The sequence below is a fragment of the Coregonus clupeaformis genome, chromosome 2, assembly GCF_020615455.1.
Source record: "Coregonus clupeaformis isolate EN_2021a chromosome 2, ASM2061545v1, whole genome shotgun sequence".
NCBI classification, from domain to species: Eukaryota; Metazoa; Chordata; class Actinopteri; order Salmoniformes; family Salmonidae; genus Coregonus; species Coregonus clupeaformis.
In genome coordinates, this window is record NC_059193.1 from 29,485,156 (window position 1) to 29,502,085 (window position 16,930).

The 16,930-nt window shown below is 42.2% G+C and overlaps 1 protein-coding gene across 2 annotated transcripts; it reads left to right on the forward strand.

Moving 5' to 3' along the window:
- The first annotated feature begins 3,710 nt into the window (after positions 1-3,710).
- Positions 3,711-9,034, forward strand: LOC121534558 (ankyrin repeat and SOCS box protein 5). Of its 2 annotated transcripts, XM_041841135.2 has the most exons (7): positions 3,711-3,953; positions 6,499-6,578; positions 6,670-6,777; positions 6,992-7,142; positions 7,434-7,568; positions 7,875-8,066; positions 8,278-9,034. In XM_041841135.2, exons 1-7 carry the CDS (start codon positions 3,737-3,739, stop codon positions 8,403-8,405), a joined length of 1,011 nt encoding a protein of 336 aa, XP_041697069.2. In that variant the 5' UTR covers positions 3,711-3,736; the 3' UTR covers positions 8,406-9,034. The 2 variants fall into 2 exon arrangements, with proteins under 2 accessions (XP_041697069.2, XP_041697076.2); XM_041841142.2 differs by lacking the exon at positions 6,670-6,777.
- The last annotated feature ends 7,896 nt before the right edge of the window (positions 9,035-16,930 follow it).

Genomic DNA, 16,930 nt, shown 5'->3' on the forward strand with positions numbered 1-16,930 from the left:
TTAATGGATTATTAGGACCAATTAATCAACAAATGGTTTAGTTGACAACTTATTTTGAGAAAAATATAAATCAGTTTAATCATCCATTTTTTACTTTGGCTTTAACTTAATCAATAATGATTAGAATATTAGACCCCTTCTACCCCAGAAGTAAAATGTACAGTTGAAGTCAGAAGTTTACATACACCTTAGCCAAATACATTTAATCTCAATTTTTCACAATTCATCCTAGTAAATATTCCCTGTTTTACATTTAGTAGACACTCTTATCCAGAGCAACTTACAGTTATTTTTTTTTCAACTTACATTTTTTCATACTGGCCCCCCGTGGGAAACGAACCCACATCCCTGCCGGCCAAACCCTCCCCTACCTTGGACCAATTGTGCGCTGCCCATGGGTCTCCCGGTCGCGGCTGGCTGCGACAGAGCCTGGACTCGAACCAGGATCTCTAGTGGCACAGCTAGCACTGCGATGCAGTGCCTTAGACCACTGCGCCACTCGGGAGTCTTAGGTCAGTTTGGATCACCTCTTTATTAAAAAAATTTGAAATGTCAGAATAATAGTAGAGAGAATGATTTATTTCAGCTTGTATTTCTTTCATCACATTCCCAGTGGGTTAGAAGTTTACATACACTCAATTAGTATTTGGTAGCATTGCATTTAAATTGTTTAACTTGGGTCAAACATTTCGGGTAGCCTTTCACAAGCTTCCCACAATAAATTGGGTGAATTTTGGCCCATTCCTCCTGACAGAGCTGGTGTAACTGAGTCAGGTTTGTAGGCCTCCTTGCTCGCACATGCTTTTTCAGTTCTGCCCACAAATGTTCTGTAGGATTGAGGTCAGGGCTTTGTGATGGCCACTCCAATACCTTGACTTTGTTGTCCTTAAGCCATTTTGCCACAACTTTGGAAGTATGCTTGGGGTCATTGTCCATTTGGAAGACCCATTTGCGACCAAGCTTTAACTTCCTGACTGATGTCTTGAGATGTTGCTTCAATATATCCACATAATTTTCCTTCCTCATGATGCCATCTATTTTGTGAAGTGCACCAGTCCCTCCTGCAGCAAAGCACCCCGACAGCATGATGCTGCCACCCCCGTGCTTCACGGTTGGGATGGTGTTCTTCGGCTTGCAAGCATCCCCCTTTTTCCTCCAAACATAACGATGGTCATTATGGCCAAAAAGTTATATTTTTGTTCCATCAGACCAGAGGACATTTCTCCATTATACTTGCGTACTATTGTTTGTACAGATGAACGTGGTACCTTCAGGCGTTTGGAAATTGCTCCCAAGGATGAACCAGACTTGTGGAGGTCTACAATTTGTTTTCTAAGGTCTTGGCTGATTTATTTTGATTTTCCCATGATGTCAAGCAAAAAGGCACTGAGTTTGAAGGTAGGCCTTGAAATACATCCACAGGTACACCTCTAATTGACTCAAATGATGTCAATTAGCCTATCAGAAGCTTCTAAAACCCTGACATCACTTTCTGGAATTTTCCAAGCTGTTTAAAGGCACAGTCAACTTAGTGTATGTAAACTTCTGACCCACTGGAATTGTGATACAGTGAATTATAAGTGAAATAATCTGTCTGTATACAATTGTTGGAAAAATTACTTGTGTCATGCACAAAGTAGATGTCCTAACCGACTTGCCAAAACTATAGTTTTTTAACAAGACATTTGTTGAGTGGTTGAAAAACAAGTTTTAATGACTCCAACTAAGTGTATGTAAACTTCCGACTTCAACTGTATTATTATAATTGCATGTCAGCCCATGTGGGGAAAATCCTGAGGTGTCGGGATCTAAGGCTTTCATCTGAACTCATTTCTATTTTAATTCATCTTAAATTCAGATTCTGTGACTTTACCTCAGGTTAACCTCACTTGGCTCCCCAGTCTGACAGCGGTTTTAGAAGTACATCATCCTTATGTTGTCTCCGAGGCCACAGGCGGTGATGGCCCTGTTGCACTGACCACACTGAGGCCGTTTGTAGACTTGTAGTGTTTGTTGAGAGTGGAGCCTGTCTTACGGCACTGAGATGAAACAGAAGAGAAGGAAAAGGACATGGCTGATGAATAATGTGTGTGTGGTAGAGAAGGACACAATTTCATGTTAGAATGATTGCAATCAAAAGGCATAACTGGAACTGTATGGGCTGATGCCAAGAGCAAAAGGGTAGTGCTTCACGGCAGGGGTAGTCAACTGCAATCCTAGAAGGCTGCTGAGCGTTCAGGCTTTTGTTCCAGCCCAGTGTGAATTACCCTAGTATATCCCCCATAGCTGATTTCCACAGTAGAGTCAAAGAAGCAGACTGTGTTATTGGTGAGGTGGATCTCCAGCACAGGGAGTGATCCTTTTCTGCTTTTTCTCTCAGTGGGATTAATTCGCATAGAGCCATCCATACCAAAGTGGATGGCTCCTTCTCAAACTGAACAGAACATAGGCTATAGGCTAGTCAGCACGCAAGATAGTGCATTTTCTTGGACTAGGCCTAATAAAAATACATCTGAAGAAGCCTTTGATTCCCCCTGAACTTCCACCGTAGGCCTACACAGCACAGCCATTGGTTAGACAGCATATCCATTGCAGTGTGTAATGCAGCCTAGTTTTATTTACACCATCCCAGCAGTTATCTTAGGAATATAACTTTGCTCTGTGCATGCACTTCATAGCCTATAGGCTATGGATCATTTGATTGCGACCACACTAAATAGCCTATAGGCGTACTTGATATTGCGCGCCCAGCGGAGAATCAGAAATGAGGGGAGGCATCGGACACACATCGATGTATAGCCTAATAAGCAACTAATTCTAAAACACAGAAAAATATTGGAATTTCATCAATTACAAATTACATGACCCTCCCCTGGACTAGATTAAAACAATTCAAAAAATACTAAATACCCTCCCCCATTTTCCTCCAGGTACCCATTATGTAAATTTCGATCCATCCCTAACAGAGAGCTTACTCACTAGCTAGCTAACGTTAGCTTGTCAACTTAGCTACTTGTTGTGTGTTTTTCGTCAAGCTTCCCCTGAATTCTTTCACTTTCTGTCCTCTCTGGACCCTCGAGCAGATCTAGAAAGGATACAGGGTATGTACATTTTCTTTATTGCATTTTAGCTAGCCCTAACCCTTTATCTAACCTTAAAGAAATTCTCCTAACCTTCTACGTTAATTCTCCTGAAAGGCAAGTTATCCTAACCTTCTACGAAAAGTCAATTTTGACATAAACTGATCTCTATATCTAGTCAAAACCCCTGCACATATTGGCATATTTGCACTAGCCTATACTGCCCTCTGCTGTTTATACAACATACTAGAAATTTATTTATACACAGTTGGAAATTTAGCCTTGATGTAGGCATTTTCCTTGTTCATAGATTAAAAGTGCCCTCAACATTTTTCCATCCCCCTACTCCCTTATGGAATAACTTTATTCTGGACCATATGCAGTCTGGTTTACAAGTTGCAATGCATTTAGCCCCTAAAATGCATTGCAACCAATAGTGGACACTGCTCCATGCTTTTTCTGTTCAAATGTATTTTTTAATCATGATTACAGGATGATATTGACTTCCATCATAGAAATGGCACTCCACTACACCACAATGACAACGAGAGACACTATTTTAATACAGGCACAGAAGCGGCTGGACAATATTATATCAGCTAGTTCAGTGAGGACTGCTTGAGAGTGGCATGTGATCCCCTCAGTATAGCAGAGCCATGTTCAAAAGAGGGGGCAATATGACAGAGGCAACAGAGAATCCTTTTGCCTCGCTGCATTATTCCAACGTTTACCTCACCATACTGGCACTGTTCTGCTTCAAGCTCTTTATTAAGATAAGCCTCAACTGCCTCTCCTACTTTTACATCATCAAAGGGAACCGCAAGGAGGCGGCCAGGATATCTGCAGAGTTCTATGATTTTGGTCAAGGACACAGTGAGTACACACATCTCTCTACTATATTGATCCATTGTCAAAAAAAGAATAATATTGGAATACTGATTATATTCAAATGATTCTGCTATTTATATTTGCTGTTGCATTTTGCCTTGTAAACTGAAGAGTTCATATTTAGGAAGAGATGAACTGACTGAATGGAAGGGTCTCTTGTTTTATGATTAGGCTACACACTGAATACTGAGAATAATGCATATACTCACTTTGTTGACCTTAACATGAAAAGTACCTGAAACGTGACTGTGTATACACAGTACATACTGGTCAGTTTAATTTCTACCCTGATGTATTAATAGAACGGGACCACGCGGTGCCTCCCCACCCCCTTGCCCTAGTTTCCATTCGTGACTGTCGTGTACTATAGCTCTCAAAAACCCTTCTCCTTATGTAAGGTTTTCAGCGGTTACATTCGGCCACATTTGGCTCCATGTGACCTACAATTCCGACACTGTGTTTTAACGTTTAGAAAAGTAAATAATCATCACTTTCAAAACGGTTTTTGAACATATGCTGATATGCCCTCCATCTTTCATATAAGAGAGAAATAATCTTTCAAAGAAAAAATATACTTACCGTAGCAGTTTTGCACAGATCCACAGATGTGTGTACCTTCAGTTGACGAACTACACTTCCTCCCCAGTTATGCTTAAACATAGGTGTTCGGAGCACGCTAGATAGCTAATTAGCACAGGTGGCCATCTATGTCTTCCGTCTGGCTTCCGCAAACAAGTGATGTAACATGGAGATATGGCCGTATGGGAACACTAAGACAGATCTGCAGACCAAAACAACACTTAAACCTTTCAGTGTCAGTGACAGACAGTGTGCCAACATGCTTGGTCCATGGAAAGGGAGCACCGATGCAGCAAACAGCAACACAGAGTAAAATATTGTTGTGTGTTATTAAAGGTCAGTGACGTAGCTAGATGTAGTACACAGAACATGTTTTGTTTCTGACTTACAGTGGCTTGGTCTTTGATTACTACATCAAGTAGGTTATTTCAAGAGAACTTGAACCGAGTGTAGACATATTGGCTCAGTATATATTCATCCCACAATTGGACTGCATGGAACTTTAGTACTTTACCTGACACGTAGTGAAATAGAATAGAACAGTTTCAGCAGTGTCATACAGTGCATTCGGAAAGTATTCAGACCCCTTGACTTTTTCCACATTTTGTTACATCACAGCCTAATTGTAAAATTGATTAAATAAATAAAAATCCTCATCAATCTACACACAATACCCATAATGACAAAGTGAAAACTGTTTTCTTTTTTTTAATGTTTGCTAAATTATAAAACATATATAAATATCTTATTTACATATTCAGACACTTTGCTATGAGAATTGAAATTGAGCTCAGGTGCATCCTGTTTCCATCGATCATCCTTGAGATGTTTCTACAACTTCATTGGAGTTGATTGGACATGATTTGGAAAGGCACACACCTGTCTATATAAGGTCCCACAGTTGACAGTGCATGTCAGAGCAAAAACCAAGCCATGAGGTCAAAGGAATTCGTCCGTAGAGCGCCGAGACAGGATTGTGTCGAGGCACAGATCTGGGGAAGGTTACCAAAAAATGTCTGCAGTATTGAAGGTCCCCAAGAACACAGTGGCCTCCATCATACTTAAATGGAAGAAGTTTAGAACCACCAAGACTCTTCCTAGAGCTGGCCGCCTGGCCAAACTGAGCAATCGGGGGAGAAGGACCTTGGTCAGAGAAGTGACCAAGAACCCGATGGTCACTCTGACAGAGCTCAAGAGTTCCTCTGTGGAGATGGGAGAACCTTCCAGAAGGACAACCATCTCTGCAGCACTCCACCAATCAGGCCTTTATGGTAGAATGGCCAGATGGAAGCCACTCCTCAGTAAAAGGCACGACAGTCCGCTTGGAGTTTGCCAAAAGGCCCCTAAAGGACTCTCAGACCATTAGAAATAAGATTCTCTGGTCTGATGAAACCAAGATTAAACTATTTGTCTTGAATGCCAAGCGTCACGTCTGGAGGAAACCTGGCACCATCCCTACGGTGAAGCATGGTGGTGGCAGCGTCATACTGTGGGGATGGTTTTCAGCGGTAGGGACTGGGAGACTAGTCAGGATCGAGGGGAAAGATGAACGGAGCAAAGTACAGAAGACTTGAGGCTGTAATCACTGCCAATGGTGCTTCAACAAAGTACTGAGTAAAGGGTGTGAATACATATGTAAATGTCATATTTCATTTTTTTTGTTTTTAATAAATGTGCAAACATTTCTACAAACCTATTTTTGCTTTGTCATTATTTGGTATTGTGTGTAGATTGATGAGGAAACAAAAGTTAAGGGGTCTGAATACTTTCCGAATGCACTGTAGATCAGTGATATGGAGGGAGGTAACAATGATGACGCAGTCTGGAATGCATCTGGCGTTATTCTCGATATTGACCCAGTTGTGTGTGTGCCCTGTGAAATTGAATCATTCATCAAATCTTTAAGACTGTGACTTGTTATGAGTGACATAAGCATTTGTGTTTGCTGCAGGGTCCTGGGCAGACCGCTCACCCTTACATGATGCTGCAAGCCAAGGTCGTCTCTTCGCCCTGAGGAATCTCATTTTACAGGTGAGCCAAAGGTAATCCAATTCAATTCAGTGTGTGCATCCACTGCTTACCTTCTGAAATGTACTATGGTCATGTTCTGCTGCTCCCACAGGGCCACAATGTAAATGTTATCACTATAGACAATGTGAGTCCTCTCCACGAGGCCTGCTTTGGAGACCATGTAGCATGTGCCAGAGCTCTGATCGCTGCAGGTGCCAATGTGAGTCACTGGAGAATATACAGTAATAATCAAGAATACTTTATTTGTTCTTTTTTTATGAAACAATCATTATTAGTAAATAATGAATTAAGAATTATGTCAATAAGGCTTATGAAAATACGTATTGTTCTCTGTCATTTGTTATTTTTCCTCTGCCCCAAAATGGTGCTATGTTATTCAGCTGAGTGGTCAGAATTAACATGAGACTGTGCAGGTGAACGTCACCACCATTGACGGGGTGACTCCCCTGTTCAACGCGTGCTCAGTGGGCAGTGTATCATGTGCAGAGGTCCTCCTGGAGAACGGGGCCAAACCCGAGGCTCTGGTATTTCAGCCCTCGCCCATTCACGAAGCCAGCAGTAAAGGTATGCTCAGTACCCTTATCACTCCAACATCCTTATCTTAATTCATATAGTACAAACTTTGAAGTATACTTCACTGACCTTTTGGGCTGTATTCCAACTTGGGATTGAGGCAAATACATCAAACTTAAAAATCTGAATCAAAATGTCACCAATCAGCGTACAGTATTTGACGTAACAGTGCAAGTTTGAGAGGATATTGCTTAGAGGATATTACGGGTACAATAATTATCCGTAATTATTAATTGGAAAGCTGATTGTAATGACTTCCATGTATGTGCCCACCTTGGGCAGGCAACAGTGAGTGTGTGGAGACTCTAGTCAGATGGGGAGCAGATGTGGACTTTGACATTCCTCACCTGGGAACGCCCCTCTACACCGCTTGTGTCTCTCAGGAGATAGAGTGTGTCCGGAGGCTGCTGAGGGAAGGTGAGGCACTTGCACCTCTTCTCTGCCAAAGCACCTTAGTATGATGAGAGGAGGAGTGAAAACTAGTGGTAAGATTATTACTGTCTCCCAAAGTGGTGAAATGTAAATGTATAACACTCTCACTATGCAGCAGTAGCTTGGCCTTGGTGGGATAGCTCAGAGCATCTGCTCTTTTCTACACCACTAATATGTTGCACCCCCCTAAATACATCATGTTATACCAGCGATAGAGTACTTAATTCCTGTAACTGAATGACCAAGGACTATTAAATCCATAGTAGCTTACCTTGGTTTCCCTCCACACAGGAGCGAATGTACAGAAAGGTATATATATGGACTCTCCCTTACACGCTGCCGCTGAAAAGGACTGCACAGCCATTGTTAAGCTGCTGTTGGACTTTGGGGCGGATATCAACGCCAGGAACATGGAGTTCCAGAGGCCTGTGGAGGCTGCTCCCCCCAGCAGCCTGACAGAGGGGTTCCTTCTGGTCTATGAGGGTAAGTTCTATAGGTTTATTCAGAGTCATCTTTCTTGAATTCCTATAGCCAAAGTCTCGTAGTGTTTTTGCTTCATTACCCAAGTCCAACTAGCTTTCCATTATATTTTGTCTGGAATAGAATACAATGGAATAATGCAATGGAACGTAATGTAAAGTAAAAGTAACATATATTTTGGGTGCATAGCATGATATGTTTTTTATTTTTTCAGCCACGCCCCAGCCATTGAGTCAGCTGTGTCGACAGCGCATCCGTGACTGTGTGGGCCGCGACAGGTTTCACCTCATCAACCATCTACCCCTGCCCAACCCCCTCAAGAACTACCTCCAGTACAGATGATAAGCAGAGAACATCACAATTTCATAGGCTGTGGTGGTGGCATCTTCCTTGTGTCAATCATTCATGGGAACTCAACAGCCTGCAATGATTGAAGGAGCACTTTTGACACAACTGGCACCTTAAGCAATGAAATGCATACTTGATTTAGCTTATACTTGATTTTAGTATGGTTCACAAGATCAACTGCTCAAATTTGGGATTGGAGCAATGACCAACAACCATGGTTTGCTATGAACATTTTCAAGGGAGAGATTCATGTAAATTCAGAGCTGGATTGTTAAACGCACTTAGAAAATGAGTGCATCTTTTCAATATTTAGTCAATAAAAATGGCTGGCACGTATGCTCATACAATAGCACCATTTAAAGTGCATGCGTTTTATAGACAAATTGACTTAATTTTGATTATTATATTATAATGGTATTCACCTTTTTCTGTGATTTACAATAGACGTGCATCTGCAAAACTTGAAATTCACCAAAATACTTACCATTATGGAGAACAATTCATTCATGCATTCATATCCTCCAAAATATAGATATACATTTGCTTGCTTGATGTGTTTTATTATATGCGATATCATTGTCTGAGCTGCGAGCTATTATCGTATTAAAACGCTTTGAATTTAAGGTTTAGTTTGCATTATGCAAGTCTTTCAAAAGCAAGCTGCTTTCAGTGTGTGGCAACATTTTCTATTTCCAGTGGGTTGCAACAATGTACCTTCCCGCAAAAACATTCACTTTCCCCGGAGAAAGAAGAAGTAGGGCCGTTGCCATGGAACTGTTGATCAACATCTTGAATGTGTCATATCATATGGGCTAGTAAGCTAGTTAACTTAGCTAGCTCATTTACCAAAATGTGTCTACAAGACTCAGTATTATATAGTAACAACTTTAGCTAAATACTGAACAGGAAAAGCAACAGCAACAGTGGCTGGTTCATAAACGCTAGCTACAGCTGATTGGCTAGCTAACAATGGCTTATGCACAGCCTGCCAAAAAGACAGGATTGCCACGAGAAGTTCTGAAGTGGCTACAAAGCCTGGATTTGTCATTTTTTCCAAAGAATGCGCAAGTGAGTGTACATTTATTAGCAAATATTGCTCACTGAAATAACCTAACAGTCAGTTTATAGACTATCTATCCAAAGAATCACATTTTCCCTTCTCCAGGGATTTCTCCAATGGCTACCTTGTGGCAGAAACGTTCTCCTGGTATTATCATGAAGACTTCCCCATGCACTCCTACTACAATGGGACATCACTTCCAACCAAACAGGGCAACTGGGCACAAATAGAGAGGGTAATGCATGGAGGGCATGGCCAATAACAAAATGATAGGTGTATGAGTACAAATAAACTGGTGGGTATAATCCTATGTGCACTTGCAAAGGCATCAATGTTTTTGTTGTGAGAAGGCTGCCTTTCTATACTCAAGACATCTGTTTTTTTCTTTTGTGTGTCATGTTGAATAATGGAAAATCCATCTCTACTCTCTACTCAGTTTCTAGCTAAACAAAACATCCATCTGCTAAAATAAGCTATCAACAGGACCATCCACTGCAAACCAGGAGCAGCAGAGCTCCTAGTGCAGGTGATGTACACCATCTTAACTAACAGGAGCTGAGACATAGCAAGCGCAACCAATTTATATCCTCTCCTTTTAATCAATACATGATTACAATAGACAATGGGTCACCATGCATAGACACTGGCTTGGCCCAAATCAAGGCTAACTGGTCATAAAAGGAGTGATTTTCTTAGCCTTGTGAATCTAGACTGTCCGTTGCACTCACCATTGTAAGGCATTATCTATATATACAGTAACTGTGATATAACTGTCCAGGATTAAAGGGATCCAGTGCGGGGAGATTGACTTCACAGACAGGGACTACCAGGAGCAGCTTCCCATGGTGGCTTGGGCCACGGCTTCCAAGGCCATCAAGAACAACCTGCGGCTGACCGAGGTCATTGCCGAGCCCAACATCTCCACCAACCAGAGGAAGGTGCAGGCCATCCTCCACATGCACCTGGAGCAGAGGGCGGCCGAGAGAGCCCAGAACCCCAGTGAGTGCACCCTCAATCGGGATAGAGTGGGGTCTTCGACAAACCATGGGGCTGATTAGGGTTCGACAGAACTACCATGTGATTGTGATTCATTGCTGATGTTATTCAAATATAAAAACACAGTGGAACCGCAAGTAAGTTATTCACACAGTTTTTTTCACCACCACCATTTTTACAGTAAAGTCTACACTGTAGGCTTTCTTTCAATTCTACTCACTTTCCCTTTTTCTTCCCTTTTATATAGTCATGTGAATCATCCATCAGGAGCAAAGTCATTGTCTGTTTCAGGGAGATCGAGGCATCAGACAGACAGACACTCACTAATTAAAAGGCCAGGAGATGCAGCCGTTTGGTGTGTATTTGTGAGAGAGATGCCTCTGACTTGCCTCTGACACGCTACCTCTAATAAAAGTACCTCTATACCTCTATTAACTAATACAAGTACAACAGTTTTCAATAACTATCATGGAAGGTATTATCTAGTTATTCACTAGTCCATTACACTTACAGTAGCTCAACCATTAGTATACGCTCTAAAATTACAATTTCAGCTGGTTACCAGCAGGTGGAGGTGCTGTGTCTGGTTTAAAGTCATGGGCAAGGGAGGTTGAAAGTCAAAGCACGATCAACGCTAGTTTTGAAAAATGCATGCTGTATTATAGCTCCGTGCTATCTATTAACATTCCAGTTATAACATACACAGCATTGAATGAAATGTGAATAGGACATTTGTCAGCCTATCTTGTCTGTCTGCCATTTCCCTCATTGTACTTGGAAGGTTGTTACTACAGTATAATAATAATAATAATAATAATACAGTATGTGTTAGATGCACTAAGCATATTCTTTGCACTATCTCAGCCATGTTTATAATGACTACCCAGATAGCACATTTGGTCCCTTGGAAGTTGTTGGAACGAAGCCATACTTTTTCTGACAGGTAAAACGTTTTCTAAACATTCTGAGAACAGAAGTGGACATTTTGCCTGTTCTAGGAACGTTTCTTTTTAGGTTGCATGGAGGTTGCAACGCTTTACTCTGGTTCCTTTAAAGTTTTCCTGGGAGGTTTTATTAACACTCTGAATATGGAAATTATAGGTTATTTTGAGGTTTTTGAATAACTTGCTTACACTTTTCACTGAATGTTTCAATAAGCCTTTTAATAACACTGCTAGCTTATTTTAGTTAAACTTTTTTGAACTCCAAGCACAGATGGGACACACATTTCTTACACATTAATCATGCAAACACTTATTTTTTATTGTGACACGGCATCAGTGAGATTTGAACCTATAATCTTCTGTTCTTTATTCATAGAATTCAACTAGTCCCCTAGTCCACTGCGCCACCAGGATGGAGCTCACATCTGATAGTTTTTTTATGCATACAAAGCTGTTACTTGTAGTCTATTCAAACTAACCCCATTTCAAAGGAAACAAGCACTCATTAAGATCAGGTGTGGTCAATTAGTGTGCGCAGCCAACACATCCAAACACACTTAACAAGATAGAGGATAGAGATCGAAACGTTATGCTGAAGTACTGAAATTCCCACAGAACAACGTTGTTTCTTAACGTTCTCTGAACTATTTGAGAACATTCCCAATGTCAAACCAGTTGGAGAACGTTCCTAGAACATTGAAATGAAATGTAACCATGTTTGAACTTTTAGGAAATGTTTATTTGTTAACTTCTTAAATGTGCAGAGCATGTTCCAAAGCCAAGGAACTATCCTGCACCATTCCCAGAAAGTTGTTCTCAGAACATTATGTGCTAGCTGGGTAGTTTGTTGTGACTGAGTGGGTTTGAGGCTGGGTCGTCTAAATGTCACAAAACTGTGTTAGCCAGCTGAGCTAAACCATAGGTTCCTTTAGGAGCTGACACAAGTCTTCAGGTATCAGTCATTACTTATCACATGACCATGGTCCACCGAACCACCTCTCTCTGATGTATTACACTCACTCTCTCCATTCAATTTCAGCTAATGAAGGACTTAATTGAAAATGCAATAGCTGTTGTGTGAAGAAAGGACCCATACTAATGTATTACTTCCAGTGCTTAATTTGTCAATTGTGAGGTGCAGGAACAAAAAGTGAGCCCGGGAGGGGGGTGACCTGGGGGGCTCTGAAGTACCAGAACGCATACAAAAACAAATTTACAGTGAGGGAATTAAGTATTTGATCCCCTGCTGATTCTGTACGTTTGCCCACTGACAAAGACATGATCAGTCTATAATTTTTATGGTACGTTTATTTGAACAGTGAGAGACAGAATAACAACAACAAAAATCCAGAAAAACGCATGTCAAAAATGTTATAAATTGATTTGCATTTTAATGAGGGAAATAAGTATTTGACCCCTCTGCAAAACATGATTTAGTACTTGGTTGCAAAACCCTTGTTGGCAATCACAGAGGTCAGACGTTTCTTGTAGTTGGCCACCAGGTTTGCACACATCTCAGGAGGGATATTGTCCCACTCCTCTTTGCAGATCTTCTCCAAGTCATTAAGGTTTCGAGGCTGACGTGTGGCAACTCGAACCTTCAGCTCCCTCCACAGATTTTCTATGGGATTAATGTCTGGAGACTGGATAGGCCACTCCAGGACCTTAATATGTTTCTTCTTGAGCCACTCCTTTGTTGCCTTGGCCGTGTGTTTTGGGTCATTGTCATGCTGGAATACCCATCCACGACCCATTTTCAATGCCCTGGCTGAGGGAAGGAGGTTCTCACCCAAGATTTGACGGTACATGGCCCTCTGTAGCTCAGTTGGTAGAGCATGGCGTTTGCAACGCCAGGGTTGTGGGTTCGATCCCCACGGGGGGCCAGTATGGAAAATGTATGCACTCACTAACTGTAAGTCGCTCTGGATAAGAGCGTCTGCTAAATGACTAAAATGTAAACATGGCCCCGTCCATCATCCCTTTGATGCGGTGAAGTTGTCCTGTCCCCTTAGCAGAAAAACACCCCCAAAGCACTTTTAGAAATGCATTTCATGCAATTCTACATTTCATGCAATTCTACATGTTCTTTGTTTGCACAGCTTATACAATTCCACCTCTGGGAACGTTACAATAATGTGTGCAGATAATTTCCTCTTTGCCTTGCACCTGTGATAAGACTCAGTAATGCGAGCACATGTAACCTTTATAATAGAACAAGAGCAGCGTTTTAGATAAAGGATCCCAAACAAACAGCCCATGGCCAGCAACATAACCATAGCCACAGGAAGATGTTTGGGGGTGGGGGTGCTGCAAATTAAGAGGGTGAGGGGGGGGGAGTTAAGAGAAAAACATTTCTCCCCATGCTTTAGATGGCTATATCGGTCCGTTAATACAGGAGTAGTAAAGGCCCAGGACAGTGCAAATAAAATGTTTCCCGCACTGCAGAGGGCTATATCGGTCCACTAATACGGGCAAGGCCGGCCCGCTATTTAGGCAGGATTAGGCGGCCGCCTATGGCGGCAGATTGAAGAGGAGACATTTTCTGAGCTAAACTGACCAAGACGCACCTCCAACAGCACATAAAACTGATGCCGCCCTGTGATAAGTAGTGCCCACTTTGTGAAAGGCAGGGGCGCAAAACATTTTGCTTGTCCATTCCCAGCGCGCCTCTCCAGGGTGCTGTTGGAGAGAGGCATTGCTGCCACCCTCCACCAACGCTCCGTCAAAAAAATAATCTAACATAAATCATGTAGCAGATATAGTATATGGTACAACGAGTATGTGGCCTTTTCTGTAGCCTACAGGCTGGAGATAAAATGTATGACAATGTAATGAGACAGACACTTTTTACATCATGCAGGTTTCTCCGATCAAATAGCCTAACCTAAATGGCGCCCAATCAAATGTCATGATGTCATGATCAATGGTTTCAAGTTTGTATGAACTGATCATAGCAAAAAATAAAATACTTATGCATTTCCCGCTGTGTAAACACATTGCAAATAGGCTCAGGATAACTCCTGATAAAGTTGGGTAGCTGATATTCAGAGCTTAAATAGCCAAATTGATTAGTCACAGGAATCAGGACTAGTATAGCCAATGCAACAGCCTGTTTTACAAATGGTGGGCCTAACACATGGATAGGCATTCATACAATTCCATTGCAGGCAGACACCAGTAGGCTACACCCCAGTAAGCACGGATCGACGCCGACTTCTTTTGGACATCTTTTTTTGGTCCTGTCCAGACCAGCCTTTATTTCCACGGACGTTGGTTTTCGGTCCGGTCTGGACCAGCCTTGATTTGGTCCAAACATAGACGTCTATGTTTGGTTCAGATTTGGTCTGAACCAGCCTTGATTTGGTTGAAGTATAGACATCAATAAATGACATATTTTCAACTTTCATTCAGAACTGAAAATGAACCTGATTTCAACGTCCGCAAAATACGTCTTTTCACCTTTCACTTTTAGCTTAAACCACAGCCTTACCTCCCAAAGAACTAAAGAGCAACGACAACATTTTCCAAATATAAATGTTTTATTTCAAATTACAAATTAGGCATAGCCTATGTAAGAAGGAATATACACAAAAAGTCCTGTAAAATTAAACGAATCAATGGGCCTAATTATATAAATAAAAATATACAGGCTATACATCAAAGTTTTAAAAGTAAATTAACTATTAGGCCAACATTCTGATAACTGAACTTTTGCGCAGCGTGCACGTGGATAAAATGTTGGCTTATATCCATTGTCAAACTTTAAAATAAAAATAAAAAAATGATTTGCTTTCCTTATCTACAGTTCTTTTGAGTTCACCTTCAAGAACACAAGTTTGGCCAATGTCTGAGGCTTCAGACTCATGCGGTGGTTTCTTGACAGCAGGCCAGCAGCGGAGAAAACCCTCTCTGCGCTCGCAGACCCGCTTGGGATGCTGAACACAATGTGAGCTACTTTAGCCAGGCGGGGAAAAGACGTGGAGTTTTCATTACAAAATCGAATAACATCTGCGTCCGGGTTCTGTTTCGGGGATGAGAGGTAATTTTCGACTTCACCTTTGGCGTCTCCGGTTATGCGTAGCTGCTCGCTGAAGTATTACCTGAACAGGCAAGCTCTTTTTGGTTCAGGCTCGGGATTCAGGTCAGCGGCGGGTGGGGTGTCGGTCTCGGGTGTCCCGCTGGGAGCGTTAATTTCCTCAGCTTCTTTTATGAGGAGGTCGCGGATCTCCCCGAGTTTGTTGCATACAGACTCATCTCGGATTATCCATTCTGTCTTGAAACGGGGATCTAACACTGATGCTAAAATGAGATGTTTATCAGTATAGTATATTCCATAGCGAATTGACACGTTGCTTGCCAATGTTTCTGCAAAAGCAGCGATGCCCATTGGAAGTGCAGCGTGAGTGTCATCGGTGAGCAGGGATTTATTTCTGTGACAGCAGGGAGGATCATCCCCAGGTTCCCCAGCTCCTTCTGCATTTTCTCTGTGAGGTCTGCCAGTGGTGTCAGCACACTGACAAGGTGCGTCAGCTGCCGTACTTGATTCAGGGTAATGTTAGCAACATTAGACTTGAGTTTGTTTTGCCATAACGGGTCTTTTTGGAATAACCGGATGAACGACTGAATCATCCGCAGCTGGCTGCTCCGTCGCCATTTGTGGGGCGGACACCTAATTGGTTGGTTTCCTCTGTGTTCAGGGTGCTCTTGCGTACACTTTTCACCAGGTGCCCGACTTTCACTAACAGCCTATTAATGTTGTCGTGCTCGTTAACGGCGTCTTTGATCGCCAGCTGAAACATGTGAATGGGGCATCTAAGATGTAAATTTGACACAGTAAAGTACTGATTTATCATAGTTTCTACATTAGTGGTTATCACTTCCACATGGACTTGTGAGGGCACAGGTGGTCCCTCATCCTCCTCTTCATGTTCTGCGCTGCTGCTGGCATCCGCGGTCACTTCACCCTCCGCCTCCTCTTCAGTCCCGAATCACACGTCGTTGCACGTTCCAATATTTCAGTACACTTTCATACTTTTGGTAAATACGATCTGCGGTATGGTGCCCCTGTATGTGCGCACAGCCTAACAAAACTGCGTGCCCCCGAAATGTCCCATCAATGAAACTGGCCACGATGCCAAGGAAGCTGTGCCCTCTTCTACTGGTCCAAATGTCCGCTGACAGAACGAGCTCATCACCATTTTGCAGTAGGTCTTGCAGTTTGGCTTCCATCTCTTCCAGGGCATATGGCATGAGCGTGTTCCGTACGGTGATGTAGCATGGGGGGGTGTAGCCCGGTTGAGCTGCGCTGGCGAAGTGTTGCATCCCTTCGCGTTCTCCTTTACTCAGCGGTTCATAGTCCATGTAAATCATTTTTTAAATTGCTACATCTAGCTCTCTTTTTCTCTCCCTTGTTATGGTTGGGCCTTTGCGTGCAGTGAAGAAACTTTTGAATTCCTCAACCCTTTTCTCTTGTTGCTGCTGCTGCTCCTCTCGCTCTATAAAATACAAATTCATGGACA

Coding starts and splice junctions, on each gene's coding strand:
- LOC121534558 (XM_041841135.2), top strand. CDS start 3,737: ATGTTCAAAAGAGGGGGCAATATGACAGAGGCAACAGAGAATCCTTTT. Junction 6,778..6,991: donor TGATCGCTGCAGGTGCCAAT/GTGAGTCACTGG, acceptor GAGACTGTGCAG/GTGAACGTCACCACCATTGA. Junction 8,067..8,277: donor GTTCCTTCTGGTCTATGAGG/GTAAGTTCTATA, acceptor TTATTTTTTCAG/CCACGCCCCAGCCATTGAGT.